Source organism: Rutidosis leptorrhynchoides, chromosome 4, assembly GCF_046630445.1.
Source record: "Rutidosis leptorrhynchoides isolate AG116_Rl617_1_P2 chromosome 4, CSIRO_AGI_Rlap_v1, whole genome shotgun sequence".
In the NCBI taxonomy this organism is placed as follows: Eukaryota; Viridiplantae; Streptophyta; class Magnoliopsida; order Asterales; family Asteraceae; genus Rutidosis; species Rutidosis leptorrhynchoides.
This window is the reverse complement of record NC_092336.1, coordinates 248,461,009-248,487,279: the sequence shown is the minus strand read 5'-3', so window position 1 is coordinate 248,487,279 and position 26,271 is coordinate 248,461,009. Positions and strand designations below refer to the sequence as shown.

The window sequence follows — 26,271 nt, the reverse complement described above, 5'->3', positions numbered from 1 at the left end:
GTCAGAAATTTCAGCACAACGTTAAAAGGGCGTAGTGACTTTCGGAAGGCTATAAATCCTAAACCGTAAGTCGGATTAAGACGAGTCTTAAACGAAAAGTCATTTAACTGAACCGAACAATCTGGAAATCAACTTTTCCAGTAGCCTGATCAGATCCAGAAAACAGTAAGCAAAGTGCTCCGGTGGATTCTTGGTGCTTGATGCTCATCACGGTTCTCATCCTTGATGCTTATAGCTTCAAGTGTACAACTCGTTGATGTGTTTGCATCATCTTTACCAAGTTTTGACCATCATGACACTAGTGTATGTCTAAGATATGTAGCACAACTCATTTAAGGGTTGCAAGTAGGTTGATGAACCAAAGTTACATCAAGATCTTAGATCCGACACATACATGAGTTCTAATAGTAATATTAAGCTACAAACTTGAAAGTAAACTAAATAAACAAGGTCTTAAGTTGTAGAACTTAGATATTAGTTAGACCTTGAAGATCCTAGACTAGAAAGTCTAGATCTAGTGTTCTTAAGTTAAACCATAAGTTATGGAACTTGGATCTTTACTTTAATAAAACCATAAGTTATGAAACTTAGATTTTTATTTTGTAAAATGTATATAAGCTTATAAGCTTTTGTTTTACACAAAATTGGAAGACCATAAGCTATAAAAACTTAGATCCAACATAAGTGTATGAACTTATAACTAGAAAGTTAAACTTCCATGTTCTTGAACTTACAAAGTTTAAACTTTAGTTTCAAGAAAAATGAGATCAAGTTTAACTAGTAATACTTGACCAATATTATACAATCATGAATTTAAAACAAAAAAATAAAGTAATCAACTAAAGTTACAAGTAACAAGTTCATGTTTGTTTCATACTTAAGAAGATTCATGCCAAAGCTTGGATCTTAAGAAAATAAACCTTAAGTTTACAAAACATGAACACAAGTAAGATCTTAAAGCTTGTGAACTTTAGATCTTTATAATACTTCAAGTGTAGAACCATAACCTAACAAGATTAGATTCTTGTTCTTGACTTTTCATCAAACAAAGGATGAAAGAAGCAAGATTACATGAAGATACAAGCTAGAAAACTTGATCTTTAACAACAAACAACAACAAGTGGAATGATGATGATAGTATTCGGTTTTCAAAGGAAAAAAAAGAAGAAAGAAAATAGATATATTACTTACAATTTAGAGAGAAAGTTGAGAGTAAAAGAAGTGGTGTAAGAAGGTATATGTAAATGAGGTTCAATACTAGCATATAAGTAACAAATAAAAATTGAACTCCCCCCCCCCTCACAAAGTCGTCGACCTTTAGGCCTCCAAAAGGGAAAGTCAATGTGGTTCTTTCATGTATGGGAGGATGGTGAATGCTAGGAAGAGGTATAAGTCAAAAACATGGGAAAGATGATCATGCATGCTTGAGACATCTTTGTCTCCAACACTTAACTTAATTAATCTTGTTTAACCTTAAAGAATCATTAGCAAAATGATGGGCTTACTAGTTAGTCCATTAAGTAAAGTAGGGTGGGCCTTAATAGTCCAAGTCCATTAATAAAAGCCCATGTATAAGTAAGCAACAAATTAGTAAAAAGCCCTAGTAATTAACTACTTACACTAGTTAATTAGAAATAATTAATAATAATTAATTATGAACGTAAATAATATTCGAAATATTATTCATGAAAAGCACGTGTCGAAAAGACGAGTCGGGACATGGAAAGTCAAATACGGTAACAAGTAAAATGTATAAGAATATATTTAGTACAACGCAAGTATTAATAATAAATATTAATAATATAAGCTGGAAAATCCAGGGTCGTTACATTACCCCACTGTTAAAGAAAATTTCGTTCTGAAATTTTAAACTGAGGTAGATGGAGGAGTTGAAAAAGGTGAGGATACTTCTGCATCATTTGATCCTCTCGTTCCCAGGTAAACTCGGGTCCTCGTTTGGCATTCCATCGGACTTGGACGATCGGAATCTTGTTGCGTTTCAAAGTTTTGACCTCACGGTCCATAATTTTGACAGGTTGTTCCACGAAGTGGAGTTTGTCATCAATCGTAAGTTCCTCCAGTGGTATGACAAGTTCTGGTTCGGCAAGACACTTCTTCAAATTGGATACGTGGAAGGTAGGATGAACTGAGCTCAAATGAGTCGGAAGATCCAGACGGTAAGCAACGGGTCCAACACGCTCCAAGATTTCGAAAGGACCAATGTATCACGGGTTGAGCTTCCCACGTTTTCCAAAACGGATCACACCTTTCCAAGGAGCGACCTTCAACATTACACGGTCACCCACGTTGAATTCGAAGTCTTTACGTTTAAGGTCGGCATAACTCTTTTGGCGATCACGGGCCGTCTTGAGTCTCGCTTGAATTTGGACAATCTTCTTAGTTGTTTCATGGACTAACTCGGGTCCGGTGATTTGCTTTTCGCCTACTTCGGCCCAACAAATAGGAGAATGGCATTTTCGGCCATACAATGCTTCGAAAGGTGTGGCATTAATACTCGAATGATAACTGTTGTTGTAAGAGAATTCGGCTAGCGGAAAATGCCTTTCCCAAGCCTTTCCGAAATCAATAACACAAGCACGCAACATGTCCTCCAAAGTCTGAATTGTGCGTTCGCTTTATCCGTCGGTCTGTGGGTGATATGCAGTACTCATATCGAGACGAGTCCCCAAGGCTTCTTGCAAAGAACACCAAAATCTGGAAGCAAAACGGGCATCTCGGTCTGAAATAATTGATAAGGGCACACCATGACGAGATACAATTTCCTTTTTGTATAGTTGAGCGAGTTTCTCCATCGTATCCGTTTCCTTCATGGCTAAGAAGTAAGTGAGACGATCAACGATAACCCAGATGGTATTGTATCCGCCCACCATCTTTGGTAGTTTCGTGATGAAGTCCATCGTTATCCTTTCCCACTTCCATTGCGGGATTTCTGGTTACTGAAGTAACCCAGATGGCCTCTAATGTTCGGTCTTAACCTTCGAGCAAGTCAAACACTTTCCAACATAAGTTGTAACATCCTTCTTAAGATTAGGCCACCAATACTGTTCCTTAAGATCGTGGTACATTTTACCAGCTCCTGGATGAATCGAATATCTTGACTTGTGGGCTTCGTCTAGAATGAGGCTTCGCAAATTCCCATAACTAGGCACCCAAATTCTTCCGCCGAAGTATCGGAGTCCGGTCTCCTTAACCTCGAATCGAGAGACGAGAATGTTCAAGTGTTCATGGGATATATTCTCCTCTTTGAGAGCCTCATCTTGGGCTACTCGGATTTGGCTATTGTGATTCGAATGAATGGTGATGTTCAGGGCGCGGACACGAAGAGGTGCCATCCTCTCCTTTCGGCTCAAAGCGTCGGCTACAACATTGGCCTTGCCAGGATGGTAACGAAGTTCACAATCATAGTCGTTCAGCGTCTCGATCCATCGTCGTTGTCTCATGTTCAGTTGTTTCTGATCGAATATGTGTTGGAGGCTTTTGTGGTCGGTGAAGATAGTACTTTTAGTTCCATAAAGATAGTGTCTCCATAATTTGAGCGCAAAAACAACGGCTCCAAGTTCGAGATCGTGAGTAGTGTAGTTTCGCTCGTGAATCTTCAGTTGACGAGAAGCATAAGCAATGACCTTCGTTCTTTGCATCAATACGCAACCAAAACCATTATTCGAGGCATCACAATATACGACGAAATCGTTACTACCTTCAAGAAGTGATTAGATAGGTGCGGTGGTTAAATTCTGCTTCAAGGTTTAAAATGCTATTTCTTGTTCGGTTTCCCAAACGAACTTCTTCCCTTTGTGAGTCAGCGCGGTCAAAGGACGCACAATCAGAGAGAAACCTTCAATAAATCTTCGGTAGTAACCGGCGAGACCTAAAAATTGGCGGATATGAGTCGGAGTAGTGGGAGTTTCCCATTTGCTGATAGCTTTGATATTTGTGGGATCAACTTTGATACCTTGATCGCTCACAATATGGCCTAGAAATTGGACTTCCTTCAACCAAAACTCACACTTGGAGAATTTGGCATAAAGTTGCTCTTGTCTCAAGAGTTCAAGCACTAGTCGAAGATGTTGCTCATGATCTTCTTCGCTTTTGGAGTAGATGAGCATATCATCTATGAAGACGATAACGAACTTATCCAGGTATGGCTTGCATACACGATTCATGAGATCCATAAACACGGCAGGTGCGTTGGTTAAACCGAATGGCATCACGAGAAACTCATAGTGGCCATAACGGGTTCTGAACGCAGTTTTCATCACATCACTCTCCTTCACCCTCAACTGGTGATAATCGGATCCCAAATCAATATTAGAGTAAATGCTTGAGCCTTGCAGCTGATCGAAAAGATCGTCAATTCTGGGAAGGGGATACCGATTCTTGATCGTCAATTTGTTCAGCTCACGATAATCGATACACATGCGGAAATATCCGTCCTTCTTCTTCACAAATAAAACAGGTGCGCCCCAAGGCGAAGAACTTGGTTGGATAAATCCACGGTCTAGCAGTTCTTGTAGTTGATTCTGCAACTCCTGCATTTCTAAAGGTGTGAGTCGATAAGGTGCGCGAGCTACAGGTGTAGCTCTGGCACTAAATCGATCTGAAACTCCACTGATCTCGATGGCGGTAATCCAGGCAATTCTTCTGGAAAGACATCGGGAAATTCGTTCACAATTCGTACATCATCCACGCTCTTCACCTCAGTTTCTAATGTTTTCACATGTGCTAAAACAGCAAGACGTCCTTTCTTCATGATCTTTTGTGCTTTCATGCAACTAATGAGGTTCAGCTTCGAGTTACATCTCTCTCCATAAATAATCAGTGGCTCACCATCTCCGTGTGGTATACAAATAGCTTTATCTCCACAGATAATGTCGGCCCTTACCTTGGTCAACCAGTCCATACCGATAATCACATCAAAACTTCCCAATTTGATAGGTATCAAGTCAATCTCGAAATCCACACCAGCTATGTTGATAATACCTCCTCAGCTAATTTGGTCAACTTTCTTAAGTTTTTCATTGGCTACCTCAACAAGCATACTCTCCTTTAAAGGAACTAACGACCAATCTATCTTAGAGCAAAATACATAACTCCTATCGACACCAGTATCAAATAGGACAGAAGCTAATAGATTGTTGATAGTGAATATACCTGTAACCAAGTCGGGGTTCTCACGGGCATCCCTTGCGTTTACGTTGAAAGCTCTTCCAAGCACTGGCCCGCCGTCCTTTCTCGTGTTGGGACATTCATTCCTGAAGTGGCCCTGTTGTCCATACTCATAGCATTTTCTTGGTCCAGTAGGGTTTGTCTTCATAGTTGGGGTGGTGATCTTGCAGTCTTTGCCAATATGCCCAGTCCTTTTACACTTTTCACAGAACACATTGCAGTACCCGGTATGATGCTTGTAGCATCTCTTCCACTGCGGAAGACTACCCTTGTAGTTAGGGTTTGAGCTAGGGTTCGGGTTGGGGTTCCTTCCGTCGTTGTTTTTCTTGAAACTTTCATGCCTCTTAGCTGGGTTTTGATCAAAGACCCTTCCCTTGTTGCTGTCCCACTTACGTTTCTCATTACTAGCTCCCGATTCGGACTTCCCCTTTTCTGGTTCTTTGCTGGTAATTTGGTTCATCAGGGTGTACCCCATGCGCATAGCTTCAGGGACATCAGATGGTTTTAAAGAGGTGACATTTTCCTGAATGTACTTGGGAAGTCCTCACAAATACCGTTCCATTCGCTTAAATTTCGGGGTAACCATCGTGGGGCACATTAGAGCTAATGATCGTTTACCACAACCCTCAACTCCCAAAACTCAGCTTCCATTTTCTGAATCTCCGTTCTGGGGCAGTACTCCTCGATCATAGCCCCCTTAAATTCTTCCCACGGTGTAGCATAAGCCTCGTCAATACCCTTAACCTGAGCAAGTGTGTTCCACCAGGTTAAAGCGCTGTCTGACAGTGTACATGAGGCATACTTAGTTTTGTTCATTTCTGAGCAGTTGCTCACACGGAACACAGCTTCTAATTTCTCAAACCACCTTGTCAGTCCAACCAGCCCCTCAATACCACTGAAATTGTGGGGCTTGCAGCTTTGAAATTCCTTATAAGTACACCCGTTATGATTGTGCTGGTTAACCGGTGGAGCTTGGGGGTTGACATTCGCAATTGCTGCAGCTACTCGTTCAGTTATCATCTCCTCAATCTGTGTTGCTGTGGGCGTTGATCTCCCATTTGCCATTGATCTTCAAAATAGAAATTTCGACTTAAGTCAAAATCCAGCATTCAATAAATAGTAATACGGTATATGGTAACCAACATGGAATCAACACATTGCATGTTAATTAAGTAATGCAACTAGATACAGATACCACAAAATCATCATATAGTAACGTAAATAGAACATCGTACAGAAATTTAAACAACATCAAGTTCCATTCATTAAATTAGAAAGTTGCATACATCCGCATAAGGTTCGTACAATACATGAGTAAAACATGAAACTACAAACGGGATTACATAATGAAATCTAATACAATAGCCCTATGGTGACGGTGGGTAAAGGATGTCCATCATGTGGGACACCTGGTCCTCGAGCCCAGTTACCCGAGCACAGAGGATATGCACTTCCCTCGTCAGTTTCTCGACGATGGGGGATGCTGGTGGGGCAGGCGGTGCAGATGGTACAGGTGGAGCTGGTGGTGCAGATGATGCTGGTGGAGCTGGTGGTGCAGACGGTCCAGCACCCAAAGTAGACGGTGCGTAATGGGAAGCCTTACGCACGAATGGATCGGCAGGGTAAGGCACAACCAGGTTACGAGCGGTAACCCTAACCAACTGTCCGCGTGCGTCCACGAATGGTCTACCTCCGTTAACCCCTGGAATAACAGTACCATCGAAATGATACCGCTTCTTCGGCGGGGTAGAGGGCGGCTGCACGGGCGTCTCCTCAGGGTCCTCGTCAGAATCCTCCTTGCTGAAGTCATCGGATGATGAGTCGTCTGAATCATCTGAGGGTGGATCTGCTCGATCGGTGGTCATCAGTCAGTATCTGCTAGGCGGGATTGGCATGACACGTCCATCAGCAAGGCGTCTGACCCAATGTCCTCGCTCATTACGGAAAGGACCGTCCCCATTTCCCCCAGGAATCACAGCACCACCGGAATGGTGTTATGGCTCCGGGAGTCCTGGGCTAGGTGGAGCTGGAATCTCCTCTGGGTCCCCATCTCCGTCCGAGATGATCATCAGGTCAGGTGCGTGGCTACTGTCCCCAGAGGACGAAGCGCCAGAGTCACTGGAGGGTAGCGATGACGGGATCTGTGAGTCGGCGACAATAGCAGGCGAGGTGGCAGATGAATCTGAGTTGATGTCCAAGTCAATGATGATGGGCGAGATATCCGACATCTGAACAAGGAAAAATAACTTTTTCCATGTCAGTAAGTCATATAGCAAGCACGTATTAGGCAAAGTAACTACGACAGTCTAGATCATCAATAGCAGTAAGTAGCATGGCAATAATAACAAATCCTACCGAGGTATCATGCAATCGAACGCATATAGTATCATGCAGTAGTGAAAACAAGTATCAGTATATGACATATAGCAATAAAAATAAGCAACAGCATGCAGCAAGTTCCGCAAAAACAAGTAAACTAGCAAGTTGTAGATTAGTCCTATTAGTGAAACCTACTCGGTCCGGTCTTGACTCACTAATGCAACCTAATTCCCTACAACCCGGCTCTGATACCAAATGTGATGCCCCGTACAAAATTAACGTGTACGTATCATCAACAACAGGGTCATTACAAGGTCAAACACTATATGATGTTTTAAAATAAGTTTACATTCATAAGAAAGGGTGACGTCATAACCGACATCAAAAGTTTTACAATGATAGTAGGCTTCTATGAATAGAAGCAATTAACATAAGTGCGAGACCCAATGGTCATTACAAATTCATTGTTTCAAAAGTAACATAGTTTTTGAATGCAAGGTAAGCATTTCATGCAGAGACATCTCTAACAAAAGCAGCGGGAGTCTACACAGCAAGACAACTATGACTAAACGTTACCGAGCTAAGGGGAAAGTTTATGCCGTTGTATAACCTACACATATATAAAGTTTAAGTACTCTTGCGTAGTATGTAAAACATAAAAAGCGCATGTATTCTCAGTTCCCAAAATAGTTAAAGTAAAAAGGGATGCTATAACTCACAGTGAAAAGTAGTAAAGTCGGTACGAGATAAGTAAGCAAGTAGTTGGTCCGAAAGCTCCTAAACCTAAGTCAAAACTTACTAAGTCAGTAAATCGTTCCCAAAGGTTTAAAAGTATGTAAATTAGGTCTTAAGTATGATCATCATCAACAACATAAGTAAGAAGTAAAGTAAGTTTTCAATCAAGAATAGAGATCGAAACAAATGCTGACTTCGTTCAGCTGCTACGACCTCTATATAAATCGAAAAGACGCGTAGTCAGTGGCATTGGCTCCGTATGTGAGTCCTTTAACCACTGGCAAATTTTCAGAGCCAAACTCGTCTTCATTTGACCGTGGCGACAGTTTAAGTGCGAGTAGGTCAGAAATTTCAGCACAACATTAAAAGGGCGTAGTGACTTTCGGAAGGCTATAAATCCTAAACCGTAAGTCGGATTAAGACGAGTCTTAAACAAAAAGTCATATAATCGAACCGAACAATCTGAAAATCAACTATTCCAGTAGCCCAGTAGCCTGATCAGATCCAGAAAGCAGTAAGAAAAGTGCTCCGGTGGATTCTTGGTGCTTGATGCTCATCACGGTTCTCATCCTTGATGCTTATAGCTTCAAGTGTACAACTCGTTGATGTGTTTGCATCATCTTTACCAAGTTTTGACCATCAAGACACTAGTGTATGTCTAAGATGTGTAGCACAACTCATTTAAGGGTTGCAAGTAGGTTGATGAACCAAAGTTACATCAAGATCTTAGATCCGACACATACATGAGTGCTAATAGTAATATTAAGCTACAAACTTGAAAGTAAACTAAATAAACAAGGTCTTAAGTTGTAGAACTTAGATCTTAGTTAGATCTTGAAGATCCTAGACTAGAAAGTCTTGATCTTGTGTTCTTAAGTTAAACCCTCAGTTATGGAACTTGGATCTTTACTTTAATAAAACCATAAGTTATAAAACTTAGATTTTTATTTTGTAAAATGTATATAAGCTTATAAGCTTTTATTTTAGACAAATTGGAAGACCATAAGCTATAGAAAATTAGATCCAACATAAGTGTATGAAGTTATAACTAGAAAGTTAAACTTCCGTATTCTTGAACTTACAAAGTTTAAACTTTAGTTTCAAGAATAATGAGATCAAGTTTAACTAGTAATACTTGACCATTATTATACAATCATGAATTTAAAATAAAAAAATAAAGTAATCAACTAAAGTTACAAGTAACAAGTTCATATTTGTTTCATACTTAAGAAGATTCAAGCCAAAGCTTGGATCTTAAGAAAATAAACCTTAAGTTTATAAACCATGAACACAAGTAAGATCTAAAAGCTTATGAACTTTAGATCTTTATAATACTTCAAGTGTAGAACCATAAGCTAACAAGCTTAGATCCTTGTTCTTGACTTCTCATCAAACAAAGGATGAAAGAAGCAAGATTACATAAAGATACAAGCTAGAAAACTAGATCTTTAACAACAAACAACAACAAGTGGAATGATGATGATAGTATTCGGTTTTCAAAGGAAAAAAAAAGAAGAAGAAAGAAATTAGATATATTACTTACAATTTAGAGAGAAAGTTGAGAGTAAAAGAAGTGGTGTAAGAAGGTATATGTAAATGAGGTTCAAAACTAGCATATAAGTAACAAAAAGAAAAGAAATTTGAACTCCCCCTCCCCCCTCACAAAGCCGTCGGCCTTTAGGCCTCCAAAAGGGAAATTCAAGGTGGTTCTTTCATGTATGGGAGGATGGTGAATGCTAGGAAGATGTATAAGTTAAAAACATGGGAAAGGTGGTCATGCATGCTTGAGACATCTTTATCTCCAACACTTAACTTAATTAATCTTGTTTAACCTTAAAGAATCATTAGCAAAATGATGGGCTTACTAGTTAGTCCATTAAGTAAACTAGGGTGGGCCTTAATAGTCCAAGTCCATTAATAAAAGCCCATATATAAGTAAGCAACAAATTAGTAAAAGCCCAAGTAATTAACTACTTACACTAGTTAATTAGAAATAATTAATAATAATTAATTATGAACGTAAATAATATTCGAAATATTATTCATGAAAAGCACGTGTCGAAAAGACGAGTCGGGACATGGAAAGTCAAATACGGTAACAAGTAAAATGTATAAGAATACATTTAGTACAACGCAAGTATTAATAATAAATATTAATAATATAAGCCGAAAAATCCAGGGTCGTTACAAATACATGATGAGAAAACTCAACGGAGATTGAAAAAGCCAATACTGAGTGAGAAGTACACAAATGTAAAACAATTTAAAGACTGTTTAACATATTATGCCCTAGCCAATGGTTTCCCACTGTGGTATCATAGGAGTAGTGAAACTGAGGTTATTACAAAGTGTGGCCAGAGACCACCTAAAGTGAAAAATCCAACAGTAGTTAAGGGTGAAGAACCAACTTGCAAGTGGAGGTGTTTTGGGAGAAAAATGAAGAATGAGGATTCTTTTTAAGTAATTTGCTTGGTGGATGAACATACTTGTACAAGAAACTTTAGGTTTGGTAGTTTGATAAATTATAAGTTGATAGGAAGGGAATTTGGTGACAAAATTAGGTCTAATCCAACAATAAGGCTAGTTGACATTGCAGACTTAGTGATGAAAAAGTATAAGTGTTCAGTATCTCCTAATCAATGTAAGTATGCAAAGGCTTGGGCATTAACTTATGAGAAGTGTATTGAAGAGCATTATGGGTTGTTAAGGTCATAAGGGGATGAACTTGTACGTAGTAACCCATGTTCAACTGTTAAATTAGGAGTCACTAATAACCCTGATGGTAAAGTGTACTTTGACAGGTTCTATGTTTGTTTGAATGAACTTAAAGAAGGTTGGAAAAATGGTTGTAGGAGGATAATAACTTTACATGGGTGTTTGTTAAAGAAACCAAATCAAGGGGAGTTATTAACTACAATAGGAAGGGATGGGAATAATCACATTTTTCCCTGTGGCATGGGCAGTTGTAAGTGTAGAGAACAAAGACAACTGGACCTGATTTCTTGAACTAATTGCATCTGATTTAGAAGTTGATGGTGGTGTTGGTCTCACTTTAATGTCTGATCAACATAAGAGGTTAATAGAAGTAGTCAAGGACATAATGCCACATGCTGAACATAGACAATGTGCTAGGCATATTTATGAAAACTTTAGGAAGCAATTCAGTGGTGTAGTATTTAGAAATTTCTTTTGGGCAGCATCTAAAAGAAAAATATGCCACATAATTATATTATATAAATATAATTATATATTTATATATAATACAATTATGGAAAATATTAAGGCTGCTAATCCAAATTCTTTCAAATACTTGACTGACAGAAATCCTAAGTCTTGGTCAAGGGCTTTCTTTGAAGTTGATAGAGGGTGTGAGGCAGTGAAAAATGGGTTCAGTGAGTGTTTTAACTCTGTAATTGTTATGTGTAGACATAAGCCAATAATAACAATGTTAGAAGCTATTAGGGTTATTATGGAAAGGATGAATGTTATGAGAATGCTTGCAGAGCATTGGGTCGGTGATATAGCTCCAAATATTGTGAAAAAACTTGAAGTTATGAAGGATCAACACAGGTATACACATTTCACTTTGTTCACTTTGATTTACTTGTTTATAATATAATTAATTTATTGTTCTTGTAGATATTGGTAGGCACATTTTGCAGGTGGATTTGAGTATGAGTTAAGACATAAGACTGAAGCCTTTAAGGTAGATGAAAAATTGAGAACTTGCAGATGCAGATTATGGCAATTATCTGGTATTCCATGCCCCCATGCTTGTTCTGTAATTGTTGCTCTTAATAAGTCCCCAGAAGACTATATCCGTGATTGGTTTAAAAAGGAAATGTACATAGGGGCATACAGTACTTATCTTAGACCAGTGGGTGGAATCTCAACTTGGGTCCCAAATCAGTTGAACAAACCCTTACCACCAAAACCAAGAATCATGCCAGAAAAGCCCAAAAAGAAAAGATCAAGAGCAGCTCATGAAAGTGTTCCTGGAGTTAGGATATCAAAGGTTAGTGCAGCTATGACTTGTGGGAAATGTGGTGAAGTTGGTTACAATGTTAGAGGTTGTAAAAATGAAACAAAGGAAAAGGTTAGAAAGGTATCTAAACCTGTTGGGAGGCCAAGGAAAGTAAACAAGAAATGGATGATGTTGCAGTCTTTTGGGAGCCATAACCCTTTTATTTATGATCTTTTGAATGTTATGTACAGTGTCTTTTGTAATGGGTTATGGCTTAAGTCTTTTGATGCTATGGTCTTTTGTAACTATTATGGTAATCTGTAATGGCTTAGGTATTTTGTAACTATTTTGCAACTTGTAATGGCTTATGCTAATCTGTACAGTTTGTGAACATTGGCACAAATGATCAATGATGGTTTGTTAATGAATGAATGATGGTTTGCACTTGTGCAGTTTCATTACCCTTTTGTACATTTTCAGTTTTCCTTTGTTATTTACAGTTTGTGATGGTTTGTACACTTACAGATTGTAAGCCAAATTCAAACACTTTATTATTCCAAATTCAAACACATTACATCAAAGTTACATTATTACATTACATAACCATTCATTTTAAAGTCAAGATACAAACTGTGATACTTAACATTACAATTATTCCTATCATAACTAAGAACAACCTATCATACACTCTTAGCTTCCACTTGATATTTCCCAATTGTTAACATACTTTCAAATCGGCAGCTGCATCAGTCACATTGTTTTCAGAGTTTAACTTCATATGCATTTTATACATTAGATCTTTGTAGTGTTGATTTGGAAGTTCATCATCAAAAAAGGTGAAGACTTTACATTTTCTTTGTTTATCCTGTGCACCAAAAACGAATTGCGATAAAAAAACAAATTAGGGCAAAATTAACACTTACAATCGATGGGCAACTTATGAATCTTCTTACTGGGTTTGTTTTTGTCCATGAAATACATTCATACAATCGATGTCCACAATGACAGAATTCGAGTCTTGGGTTTTGATTTGGGGTGATGTTCTTGGAAGAAGATGAAAAAGAAGGCATGGTTTAGGTTTTGTTAATTTGGGGGAAAAGTGAGGGGGGGGGGGAGGGAATCAGTTAAATAAATAAAATATATTAATAAAAAATAGGGTAACTTGTACACATCAGCAAAACCCACCGGCAACCTAATATTTAACTTATTGACTGCATACAATAGTAGAAAACATAAAGTTTAATACATATAATATGAGGTTTGATAGTTGGATGCATACAATAGAAATATTGTGAAAGTTCGGTGCATTTTCATATACTTTTCCCTATATATAATATAAATATAAATATAAATTATAGAATATATATTATTATAGGAGGATAAAAAACTACTCCATATATTTGAGGAGGGTTATTAGCAAAGTCAACGTAAATAAGGCCCATGTAATATAGACTAGAAATAAATACAGTTTTAAAATTTAATAGGATAATAACATTGAGGCTCTTTGTACCAAATGAATGTTGGGCTTTTTTATTTTTATCTAATAAATCTCTATAATTATAATGTTATAAATAAGGATTATTTAAGTTTAAAAAAAGTTATATTTACATTGTCATTAAAATTATAAATTCTATTAAAAAAATATTATACCTTATAATAAAAGTTAGTAGCTTTATCACGCTAATCGGTTCTTATGCATTTTATACGATAATCGGTTCTTATGCATTCTATGGTTGTTATAATTTATGTTAGACTATTTGTAGTGGTAGTTCGTGTTGTGGGTTCGTGTTATGGACTTTTTGCACTTTTTTGATGACTATGACGTGTTATGTTGTTGAGTGGAGTAGTGGTGGTGTTGTGAGTTGGTGTTATGTTAGTGGAATGCTGATGTGGCATTTAATTTTGTATTTTTCTTTTTTATTTATTTGTTTTATTTTATTTTTATTATTAATATGATTATATTTATATTTTAAAAAAATTATTTAAATACAACGGCTATATTTCCAACCGTTTGATTTTTTTTTTTTCAAATGGCTATATTTTTTCCTATATAAACATCCACCCATCACAAACTATAACACACACTTCATTTCTCCTAAAAATCTATATAATTTCTCTCAAATTTCAAAATGAGTCCGTTGAATGTTTGCGTAAAAGTTCATTACGGAGGTGAATTTGATCGAGAATTGATGAATTATACATCTCACGAAACACGTGATTATTATATTAATGTACCTGAGTATCGTTATTTTTATAGTTTGCTTGAAGTTCTCCATCGAGACATACCATACCCAGTCAGACAAGTATTGTATTTCAAAAAACCCGGAGTTCCCGCCACGCTACTTGAAGATGACCACGATTATTATACTTTGATTGGAAAAGCTTTGGTACGTAGGCAAGCAATTACGATTTATACCAAATTTAGGGATGAAAGCTACGCTCTTTCTGAATTGCCAAAAGAAGTTGCTTCATCTTCGAGTAGTGATGGCGGATTTCAGCAATATGATATCCGCGATTACTTATCTGATTGATGAAGGTGCTTGTTGAAGATAGCCGTTAGGAAAATAATGTAATCGTTTTAGGAACTAAGTTGTTTTTCAATTTTTAGGAAAATAATGTAATCGTATGTTTGCGAATGAATGAAATAAACGGATACTTTTTATTAATGAAAATAAAGTACATTAATTCCTAAAACAATACATCAATTTAAAATTCCTAAATGAAAAAATAAAATACATAACAGATTATTAATTATCAATATTAATATTAGCGCTACGAAAATAAGGTGATAAGTTCCAAACGTGCTCGATTAAATCTGACTCCAACTGATTGTGAACTTGCTTATCTCTGATTTCCTTAATCCTGGCATCTCAATCCCTCAAATTCCTTTCCAATCTAATAGGTCGGTTACTTGGGTGAGCAATCATTTTACATCCCTTTTCGAAATCACAAAATCGTTATTTTCTTGAATCATGTTATGTAATACAACACAAGCGTACATATGTCTTCTAATTTTGTTGAAGTCCATAGATCTTGTCGGAACTTTGACCAACATATCCTAATCTGGGTATATACCATCACCTAGGTAATACCCTCTCTCGTAGTGATGGCCGTTTACATTAAACGGTGAAGATGGAGCAGTGCCCTCTTTTATAGTGTTAAACAACGGTGAATAATTTAAAACATTAATGTCGTTGTTTGCACCAGCCATACCAAAGAATGCATGTCATATCCACAAATCTTGAGAAGCCACTGCTTCAAGCATAATAGATGGGCCTTTTTGATCACCTCGGGTATATTGTCCTTGCCAAGCAATTGGACAATTCCTCCATTGCCAATGCATACAATCAATAATACCGAGCATAACCGGTAGACCATGTTTTTGTGCGTGAAAATTATAAAGTCGGGCAATATCATCGGCGGTTGGTTTTCTCAAATACACGGGAGCAAACAAATGAAATACACATCTATAAAAATTATCTAGACATAAAGCAACCGTTTTCTCACCAATTTTTATGTATTTGTCAAACATATCTGGTGTAGTTCCATACGCCATTTGACGTATGGCCGCGGTGCACTTTTGTAGGATCGTCAAACTTTGACGACCAACTGCATCTGGATGTTCCCTAAAATACAAAAAATAATCGGGAATATTTGTACTATTAAAGTTAGATATACCTTCGATGATTCGAAGAAATAATTCACGACTCATTCGAAAACATCGTTTGAATTTTTTTTCCGGATACACGGGTGTTTTCGAAAAATAAACATTGTATAACCTCACAGCCGCATCTTCCCGATCCCTTGCAATATAAACACGTGTTCGAGGGACTCGTGAACTACTCGCTTCTCCCTCCACCTCTTCTTCCGTTAAACTCTTAACAAAATTAACCACCTTTTCATCATCGGAATCATCAATGATAAAATTGAACATTTTGTATGCATTTTCCATTGTTTGTTATTTTTTAAATGATAATAGAAATATAGAAAGAAAGATTTTTTTTGTGTGTAGGTTGATTAATAGAGTATGTATATATATATAGATTAATATAAAAATAAATTAATTTTTTTTCCAAAGGATCAATTCCCCAACGGATCAATTTTTTAGACCAACAGGAACCAGACACGTGGCCTCAACGGCCATTGAAGATGCCATTGGAACACCTCAAACGCTTCGAAAACGGGAAGTAGCAACGCGGTGATATGGCTTTTGTTCGGCATTTTTGGGGTGCAACCTCGGCTACAACGGGGTTGTAACACCCCCGATACAACTAGTCTTACAATGTAAGCATTTATGAAAAGGAAAATAATAATTGTGATGAAAATTAGAATAGGGTGGTGGGAGAATAAATGTAGTTCATTTATTCTGACCAAGTTAAGTACATCAATATGTTTGTAGTTTATCTTTGATTATTTCGGATCATATGTTCCGAGCAAAATAATTGTGGTACGCTTTCGTTATAATTAATTGTTATATACATTTTTATAAACTTTAATAATTGGGTCATCAAGTTTCTTAGACGGAATCCGTGGTTCCACGTATCATTAAACTAAATGACTTTATCATTTACATTTACTTAATACCTAAAACATATTATTAAACTGTTTCGTTTAAACAAACCTGTGATTTTACGGGCCATTTCACTAGTATCTTCTAAATAACATAAAACAAAAACAAAAATTCTACATGTAAAATTTACATTGCTCACTGCCCATTGTCATTAACTGAATAAAACAACACCACGTGTCACATCTTAAATATCATAATTCATAAATTGACTTTTTTTACAAAGAAAATTGAATAATATAGTTCCATTTTTTTTTCTCAACAGCAAGATTTTATTAAAACCGAAATCAAGAGTACATGTACAAAAGCACGACAACAAAGGACACGAACAATTACATAAAAAGATGATTTGAGATGCAAAGATTGCAACTCAAGAAAACAAGATTAAATGGCTAAGTACGCGAGAGATAAGAATCCGGGTTGGAGAGCCAAGTGAGCCAATCAATTTTCGTCTTCTTCGATCTATTAGAAATCCACTCGAACGCCGGCATTTGAATCTCATTGAGAGCCACCGGACCGCTCCAATATTTACCTTGGAAAACTTTATTATTCCGATTTTTCCAAATGAGATATAAACTAATCCAAAGCAATGCTTGCCAAACCTTTTTCCCGAAGCACGTCATATTCCTCGAACTATTGCCATTTGCGATTTTGGAGATGCTAAAATTAGAGAAGTTACCCATATTCCACCATTTAAAAACCCGCTCCCACACATCCATAGCATGTTTACAAAAGATGAGTGAGTGGTCAACGGATTCCAAATCGTCATCACAAAGCGGGCACCTAACGCTATGTAAATCTATACCCCTCTTATCAAGTTCAAGCTTGACGGGAAGTCATTTTTTAACCGCCAGCCAAACGAAAACTTCAATTTTTTTGGGGGCAAGATTATTTCGTAAGGTACCCGATGAAGAATTACTCGAACTTAGAACCTGTTCGTCGATGTTGCGAGATAGAACTTTAACACTGAACAACCCATTTGTTGCATTTAACCACTTCCAAGAATCACGAGAACTGTTGTCAAGGGAAACAGACGATAGCAGGCCCATTAGGGTGTTAAAATCCCCTAAAGCACGACCTATAAGTACACGTTTCCAGCTCCATGCCAAGCCATTATTAGGAAACCTGTCTTTAACCAAAACATTTGGAGAATTATCGAGCCTTAGGAGTCTTGGGAAAAGAACACTAAGCTTGTTGTCGCCAATCCAATGATCATGCCAAAAGGACGTTAAGCCACCATAACCAATTACTTTCGAGAAGGAGTTCTTGAAGATAACATTACTTTATTCGATTGTATTACCTGCACGAACAATATTGTACCAAACGCCTTTTGTTGAAAAGTGATAAAAACCACCTTCCAACTCAAGGCCACCACACGAACCATGAATGCTACGTATAATTTTTACCCAAAGTGAGTTGGATTCGGTTTTGAACCTCCACCACCACTTCCCCAACAAAGCAAGATTTTTGCTATTTAAGGACCCAATGTTTAACCCCCCATTATCGTAAGAATTGATGACACACTCCCATTTGACCCAAGGAATTTTAGAATCCGAACCCCCCAAAAAACAATTCTCCTCACACTCTCAAGTAATTTAATCACACAAGGCGGTGCACGCTAGAGTGAGAAATAGTACAATGGTAGACTCGAGAGAACCGATTTAATCAACACTAATCTTCCTCCAAAGGACATCGATCTTTTCTTCCAATCCGAAAGTCTTTTTTTAAATTTATCAACAACAACATTCCAATCCTTCAACTTCTTCATCTTCGTGCCAATGGATAGCCCTAGGTAAATGAAAGGGAATTCCCCTATTTGGCAACCCATATGGAAAGAAATATTTTCTAGTTCGACTCTATCTATATCAATCCAGAAAATACGACTCTTTTGAAAGTTAACCTTAAGGCCCGAAGCGAGTTCGAAACACTTAAGAAGGATCATGAGATTATGCGCATTTAACCGACTCCAATCACCAAAAAAGATAGTATCGTCCGCATATTGGAGATGCGAGACTAGCACATTATCATTCCCAACTTCTACCTCCTTGAAAAGACCATTATCAATTGCCGCCTTAGTGAGAATGCTTAGGCCTTCCGCCGTAATAATAAAGATAAAAGGGGAAAGAGGATCACCTTGTCTTACCCCTCTTCCAAGCGAAAACTCATTAGTTGGAGAACCGTTCACTAGGATAGAAATAGATGCCGAAGAAAGGCATGAAAGGATCCATTTCCGCCACTTGCAACCAAAACCCATGGATTTCATAACCTCAAGTAAAAAGTCCCAATTAAGGCTATCAAACGCCTTTTCGAAATCAACTTTAAAAAGGAAATTTTTCATTTTCTTTGCATTAAGGAAATCAACCATCTCATTTGCAATTAACGCACCATCTAGAATGAATCTATCTTTTAGAAATGCACTTTGCTCTATTCCAACAAGTGTAGGCAAGACTTTTCTAAAGCGGTTGGAGATAATTTTTGACACGATCTTATAATAACAACCGATTAGACAAATCGATCTATAGTCGCCAAGACCCATCGGGTCATTCTTTTTAGGAACCAAGGTGACAAATGAAGCATTACACCCCCTCGAAATTTCCCCCTTATCCCAAACCAATTGATTGCATTAATAAGATCACCTTTAATTAAATCCCAAAATCTTTTGAAAAATCTCATATTAAAACCATCCCGACCGGGGGCCTTTGTACTACCACACTCATTAAGAGCATCGAAGATTTCAGTTTCGGAGAAAGTGCTTTCAAGCATTACAACTTCATCACATGAAATACAAGGATAACTAAGATCTTAAAGAGTTACCTATTTAAGAATAATTCTCTTGTAGTTCCTTACACAAAGCAGTAGCAGAATTCACAAAGCTTAAAGAGTTACCTATTTGATCAGATATGGTGTTAAGAATCCAAGAGATGATCATGTCATTTGTACGATACCAGAGTGCTTTGTTTCTTGAATCTTCAGATGGTTCAGTGTAGTCTCCAGTCACAATTTGCAGTTTGTTCTTTGCATTGAGAGCAATAGTCATCGATCTTCTCCAGTTACTATAGTTTTCTGAACCAGTTAACTTCTTCGAGATGAGAATCAGACCTGGATGATCATGTTGATGAAGAAAGAGAGGATTATTAGGAGAATTAGTGTCTTCAGCAGTGATCAGATTTGTAGAAGAGTTAATTGACATCTTGAATTCGTTCGTAAAAGAGGAATTAGGTTAAAATGAAATAGATATGAATTGTATTATTTTTGGAATTAGCTTCAGTAGATGACAAATTGAATGTTTGATTAGTGATAATCGATCAGAGGATGATCGGAAAAGAATGAGATAGTGACCTGAGATGTTTAGGTCACCGAAAAAAATGGCGGATCGACTGAATCAGTTGATGATTCGCTCTGATACCATGAGAGTAAATTGAATTGAACACACCGTTTTCATTATGAACAACTGAATTATACAATAGAGTAGCAAAAGTATATATACCCTAAAATAATGTAACAGTGCTAACAGAAATCTAACAACCCTAACTACTTAGATAAATTAGCTATATACAATCTAAGCTGATGAGATATTTTCTGCGTTTGCTATGTTGACTGGATATGTTGTTGACTTGTCCAGTATCTGTATCATTGACTTTGTTGACTCTGCAATGTATACCATTATCCCCCCCCCCAAGGTGGCATTGTGTAAGGATCACAAATGCCAAACTTAGAAATACACTTGTGGTGTGGAGATTTACTCAAACTTTTGGTAAGGACATCTGCAACCTGATGTGGAGAAGGGATGAAGATGGTAGCAATTTGACCAGCCCTTATCTTATCACGAACAAAGTGACAATCAGTTTCAATGTGCTTGGTACGAGCATGTTGGACAGGATTAAATGCCAGAGCAATTGCAGAGGCATTGTCATAGTAAATGGGAATTGGTGAAGAGTTGATAAGCTTGAAATCATGTAGTAAACTTTGTAACCACATGAGTTCACATGTACAGTCTGCAAGAGCCCTGTACTCATCCTCTGTGGAGGATCTAGAAACCACTTTTTTCTTTTTGGATTTCCAGGAAATAAGGCAACTTCCTAGGAAGATACAATACCCTGTGATTGATCTTCTAGAGGTTGGACAATTTGCCCAGTCACTATCACAGAATGCCTTGAGTTTCAGTTGAGTATCTAATGGGAAATGAAGCCCTTGACCTGGACAAATTTTGACATATCTTAGGATCTTATAAAGAGCTGTGAGATGACTTGTTCTTGGGTTTTGACCAAATTGGATGAGGGCTTGAGCAGCATATGAAAGGTCTGGCCTGGTAATTGTTAGGTAAATGAGTTTGCCAACCAAGGTCCTATAAAGAGAGGGATCTTCAAGTGGTGTACCTTCATCTGCTGATAGTTTTGTGTTTAGGTCAAGAGGAACATTTGAGGGTTTTTGATCTAAAATGTCAGATGTGTTCAAAAGTTCCAATGCATATTTTCTTTGGGACATGGTGATACCATCTTTGTGTTTAAGAAATTCGATGCCAAGATAGTAATTAATGGTACCAAGGTCTTTGATGCTAAAAGTTGTGTGAAGGTTGTCTTTGAGTTGAAGTATCATAGTTGGATTGTTGCCAGTAATCAAGAGGTCATCTACATAGATGATGATGGCAAGAAAAGTTGAATCTTTGTTGCATGTTAACAGGGATGTATCAGCATAACTCTGTGTGAAACCTTGACCTATGAGGTAATTGTGAGTTTTGTAAACCATTGTCTGTTGGCTTGTTTCAAGCCATATAGGTACTTGAGAAGTTTGCAGACAGAATGTGGTGGATGATTATGCTTGTAACCTAGTGGTAGGGTCATGTAAACCTCCTCATGGATATCACCATGAAGGAATGCATTGTTAATGTCTAGTTGAGCAATGTCCCATTGATTATGAACATCAACAGATAGAAAAACCCTAACAACCACCATTTTTGCAACTGGGGCAAAAGTATCATTATAGTCTATACCCTCTTGTTGTGTGAAAACCTTAGCAAACAATCTTGCTTTGTACCTTTCTATGGTACCATCTGCTTTGAGTTTGACTTTGAAGACCCATTTGCATCCATTGGCTTGTTTGTTTGGATGTAATGTGGTGATCAGTCAAGTGTTGTTTGCTTCAAGACCCTGAATTTCTTTGTTCATAGCCTCTAACCATTTCTCATTTTTTCATGCCTGTGTATATGATTGTGGTTCTAGGGATGTGTTAATGGAATGGATAAGGTGTCTTGTTGTAGGAGTTTTTATGTTGGAGTAATTGATGTATTTTGTAAAATGGTATTTGGAGACAGAGTTGATGGTTGGTATAGAGTGTTGCTATTCTTTGAATTTTGTTGGAATGAAACGAGTTCTTTGTGATTTTCTTTGTGGTGTTTGATTATTAGGTGGTGGTGTGAAGGTAGTGGATTGAATAGATTGGACAAGTGAAGGTGCAGGGTTTGATTGAGGTATAGAAGATGGAGAGGTGTTGTGAGATGTGGATAAGGGTGGATCAGAAATAGGATGAGTGTGTAGATTGGAGTTTGTTGTTGGTGTAGGAGTGGCAGAAGGTTTAGTAGATTGATAAGAGTGTGGATATGTTTCGGAATGAGTGATATTGACAGGAGGAGAGATTTCATAGGGCATTGTGGGATGTGTGGGGGTAGTGTTGAGTTGTTTGAATGGAAAAATATGTTCATTGAAAGTGACATATCTGCTGATAATGATTTTGTGAGTATGCAGATCATAGAGAATATATCCTTTTTGGGTGGTTGGATATCCTAGAAGAACAGAAGGAGTAGATCTTGGATGAAATTTATCATAAGTGTGTGTATGAACATTTGTTTGGCAACCAATAACTTTGAGGTGTGAAAGATCAGGAGGTTTATGATAAAGTAGTTCATAGGGACTGAGGTTATAAAGAGGCTTGGATGGAAGTCTATTGATAATGTATGTGGCAGCTAAAATGCAATAGCCTCACAAGTGAATAGGAATGTGAGATTGAAACCTAATAGCTCTTGCTATTTCTAAAAGTTGTTTGTGTTTTCTTTCCACTCTGGCATTTTGTTGGGGTGTGTATGGACAAGAAGATTGATGTAACATCCCGCCTTTTTCCGTTAAATTTATTTTTAACACCGTCTTTTTCTTTTAAATAATACCTTTCGTTATTTAAATTCGTAGTTTCCGTTGACTAATGTAACGACCCGGAAATTTCCGACCAAATTTAAACCCTAATCTCTATATGTTTCCGACACGATAAGCAAAAACCTTAATGTTGAGTCTAGAAAGTCTGAAATCTATATCTGGATGATTAGTTACCCATTTGACCATGCCCGACGATTCACGAACAACCGTTTGTAAATAAATATATGTTTATATATATAAATAAATATATTTATGTTAGTAAGCATTTGTATGTAATTATTTTTATAAATAAATATGTAGAATAATATATAGAATAGTTAAATTGTGAATTGAATAAAAATATATGTGTGACTTCTATAATATATGTAGTATTATATATAAAACATATAAATATTAAATACTAATAGGGGCATTATTATTGTTATTATTATTAGATTATTGTTATTAGGAATATAATATAATTATTATTATTATTATCATTATTTTTATCATTATATATATTATTATTACTCATTATTAGTATTAGATATTATTATCAATATTATTATTGTTTTCAAAAAAAAAAAAATGAAATAACCTATTATTATTATTAAGGATTATTATTATCATTTTTATTATTAGTATTACCATTATCAATAAAGTTATTATTATTATCATTAGTATTAATGTTATTATTATTATTATCACTTATAATATTATTATTTGTCATTTATTGTTATTAGACGTTATTAAAAATATTATTATCATTAATGATGTTATTATTATTATTTTTTTTTATTATGATGACTAATACTGTATATCATTAACACTTAATAATATTGGTTATTAATTTAGTAAATTCATTAATTATGGATTAAGTAATATTATCTTAAAACATTTTTATTAATAATATTAACATATTATTTAATATATTTATTAATTAAAATTAAAACATAATTTATAAGGTATCAATTATCATGCGTGATTTAAGGATATCATAATTTGTTTTTTTTTTTTTCTGTTGCCATGTGATTTTGTTGTCGATACTATGCATCCATTAAACCAGGTTATAAATTAACCAATCAATCCTTGAGACCCATGTCGTTATTTCCCTAATACCACTAAATATCAATTTTATCTGTATATTTTTTTTTATATCGACAATAAACAGAAATTATAGGAATTAAAAACAGAAAGTTTAAAAAAAAAAACTGGACAGGCGAGCAAGCATATTTTTTTTCTGTTCGTATAACCATTTTTGTTCAGAATTCGAAATCGAGTTTTTTTTAAAAAATCTAATTATGCAGAAGCGTCTTAAATTATATCATGAATGTTTCCTCAGATTTACAGGTTCCAAATCGTAAAATCGAATGCGAATTTGAGAAGTCAAACTTGAAAATTCAAAAAGTTAACTAATTGGTATATCGCAAAATTTGAATTTGTTTTGATATTTAAAGTTCAAATGACGATGCTAAGAGCTTCTATATACGAATTACAAACTATTTCATGTTATAATCTTAGTCTATTTCACATTCAAAGCTAAAAATCATTCTTCTTTTGTTCATAATATGCGACGGCAGCAGCAACAGGGATTCGTCCCTTTTATTTTTTTTTTAAAAACCCAATTGGTCACAAACGAGTATTTATATACTGGATGTTAAGTCTTAATCGATGTGGTGAATATTTGAAAAGGGTTTGGGTCGATGGTTCTGTGGGAAGAAGAAGAAGAAAATTAAAGAAAATAGAAACGGGTTATAAACTATATTATCGAGTATAAAAACAGAAAGACAAGCCAGCGTAGCTGGTTTGATGTGTTAGCGGTTATCTGAGAGGTCGGGAGTTCGAACCTGGGCGTTGGCGTCCATTTATTTTTAAAGCTCATTAGATTGAGGTAGTTTCTTTTTCTTTTTAATATTATTATGATTATTATTACTATTATTATTATTATTATTATTAATTATTAATATTATTATTATTATGTTATTGATTTAGACTTAACCATTTCTTAAAAGTAATAAAAGATGATATGGTTAGATTTATGAGGAAAGTTATAATTATATTAACACATGTACGATAAAGATTATAATTATAAATTAGAACTGTTAAGCTTATAATTTTAAGATACAATTTAAACATGACGATAATTGTGACTATTAATACTATTGTTAGTAATCTTATTATTATTAAAAAATATCATTATTTCTAAAATTATCTTGATTAGTAAAAATTATTTTTTTTTTAAAAAACTATCATTTTATTATTACTAATATTACTAAAATTATCATTTTCATTATTATTATTATTACAACAAAAATTATTTATATTTATACTTTTCAAGACTATATTAATATTTTTGATACTAACTATATATCTAAATAATATATATATATATTTATATTTAACGAAGCCTATAAATTATTAGGTATAACAGTTATACCACTAATAATAATATATAAACTTGTTCGGTTATTATATGTGTTAATATAGTTACAAATAATATAGGTTCGTGAATCCGAGGCCAACCTTATACGTGTTCAATGATGTTGTATGTATTTTTACTACAAAATACATTAGGTGAGTATATAGTCCCTTTTTAACTTTAAATATTTTGGGCTGAGAATACATGCGCTGTTTTTATAAATGTTTTACATTATGGACACAAGTAACTGAAAAATATATTCTACGTTGAGTTGTACCACTGGCATACTTCCCTGTAGCTTGGTAACTAATATTTACAGCGGTATTGTAAACGCGAATCCTGTTGATAGATCTATCGGGCCTGACAACCCCAACCGGACTGGACGACCAGTATTCAACGGTTGCACAGTACTTCGTTTCGTGACTACACTTGGTACGGTGTAGTAAGATTTCATAATAAAAGGAATATGCGACGTGATTAAATGTTAAGTATGGTTACCAAGTGCTCAACCACTTAGAATATTTTTTATTAAAATGTTTACATATGAAATCTTATGGTCCATAGTTATAACGCTGCTAGCATCAAATCTATATATCTCACCAACTTTATGTTGACCTTTTAAAGCATGTTATTCTCAGGTACGAATTATGTCTTCCGCTGTGCAATAGCTCATATTAAAGACCTTACTTGAAGTCGATCATCGCAATGGGACCAACTGTTGAAGACGTCGTCCGGGAGGATTAGTTTCGGATTCTTACAGTTGGTATCAGAGCGGTGGTCTTAGTGAACCAGGTCTTGCATTAGTGTGTCTGACTAGTAGTTGTTAGAATACATTAATGAGTCTGGACTTTGACCGTGTCTATATGACAAAAGTTTTGCTTATCATTTCTAGTCGTAAATTATTTGCTTATCATCCTTAGGGAATTGCCTGCTTATCATTCATAAGTCTAGACACGTC

General features: G+C 35.9%; 3 protein-coding genes across 3 annotated transcripts; all 3 read right to left on the bottom strand.

Annotated features, from left to right (window-relative positions):
* Nucleotides 1–15,431: 15,431 nt before the first annotated feature.
* LOC139841549 (uncharacterized) lies at nucleotides 15,432–16,157 on the bottom strand. The gene is made up of 2 exons (XM_071831759.1): nucleotides 15,985–16,157; nucleotides 15,432–15,831 (listed from the first exon to the last, which is right to left on the bottom strand). Exons 1-2 carry the CDS (start codon nucleotides 16,155–16,157, stop codon nucleotides 15,432–15,434), a joined length of 573 nt encoding a protein of 190 aa, XP_071687860.1.
* A 3,433-nt stretch (nucleotides 16,158–19,590) lies between these two features.
* On the bottom strand, nucleotides 19,591–19,962 carry LOC139841548 (uncharacterized). Its single transcript, XM_071831757.1, has one exon. The coding sequence runs from the start codon at nucleotides 19,960–19,962 to the stop codon at nucleotides 19,591–19,593; it is 372 nt and encodes a 123-aa protein (XP_071687858.1).
* Nucleotides 19,963–20,435: 473 nt separating this feature from the next.
* Nucleotides 20,436–21,724, bottom strand: LOC139841547 (uncharacterized mitochondrial protein AtMg00810-like). The gene is made up of 2 exons (XM_071831756.1): nucleotides 21,598–21,724; nucleotides 20,436–21,487 (listed from the first exon to the last, which is right to left on the bottom strand). The coding sequence occupies exons 1-2, from the start codon at nucleotides 21,722–21,724 to the stop codon at nucleotides 20,436–20,438; spliced, it is 1,179 nt and encodes a 392-aa protein (XP_071687857.1).
* Between the last annotated feature and the right edge of the window lie 4,547 nt (nucleotides 21,725–26,271).

What these genes read in the sequence shown, in the direction of transcription:
- LOC139841549 (XM_071831759.1), bottom strand. Translation starts at nt 16,157, where the DNA reads ATGGAAAATGCATACAAAATGTTCAATTTTATCATTGATGATTCCGAT. An exon ending in CGGGAAGATGCGGCTGTGAG is followed by an intron (nt 15,832 to 15,984) that starts GTTATACAATGT and finishes TTTGTATTTTAG; the next exon opens with GGAACATCCAGATGCAGTTG.
- LOC139841547 (XM_071831756.1), bottom strand. Translation starts at nt 21,724, where the DNA reads ATGGTGGTTGTTAGGGTTTTTCTATCTGTTGATGTTCATAATCAATGG. An exon ending in TTACATGACCCTACCACTAG is followed by an intron (nt 21,488 to 21,597) that starts GTTACAAGCATA and finishes ATTACCTCATAG; the next exon opens with GTCAAGGTTTCACACAGAGT.
- LOC139841548 (XM_071831757.1), bottom strand. Translation starts at nt 19,962, where the DNA reads ATGTCAATTAACTCTTCTACAAATCTGATCACTGCTGAAGACACTAAT.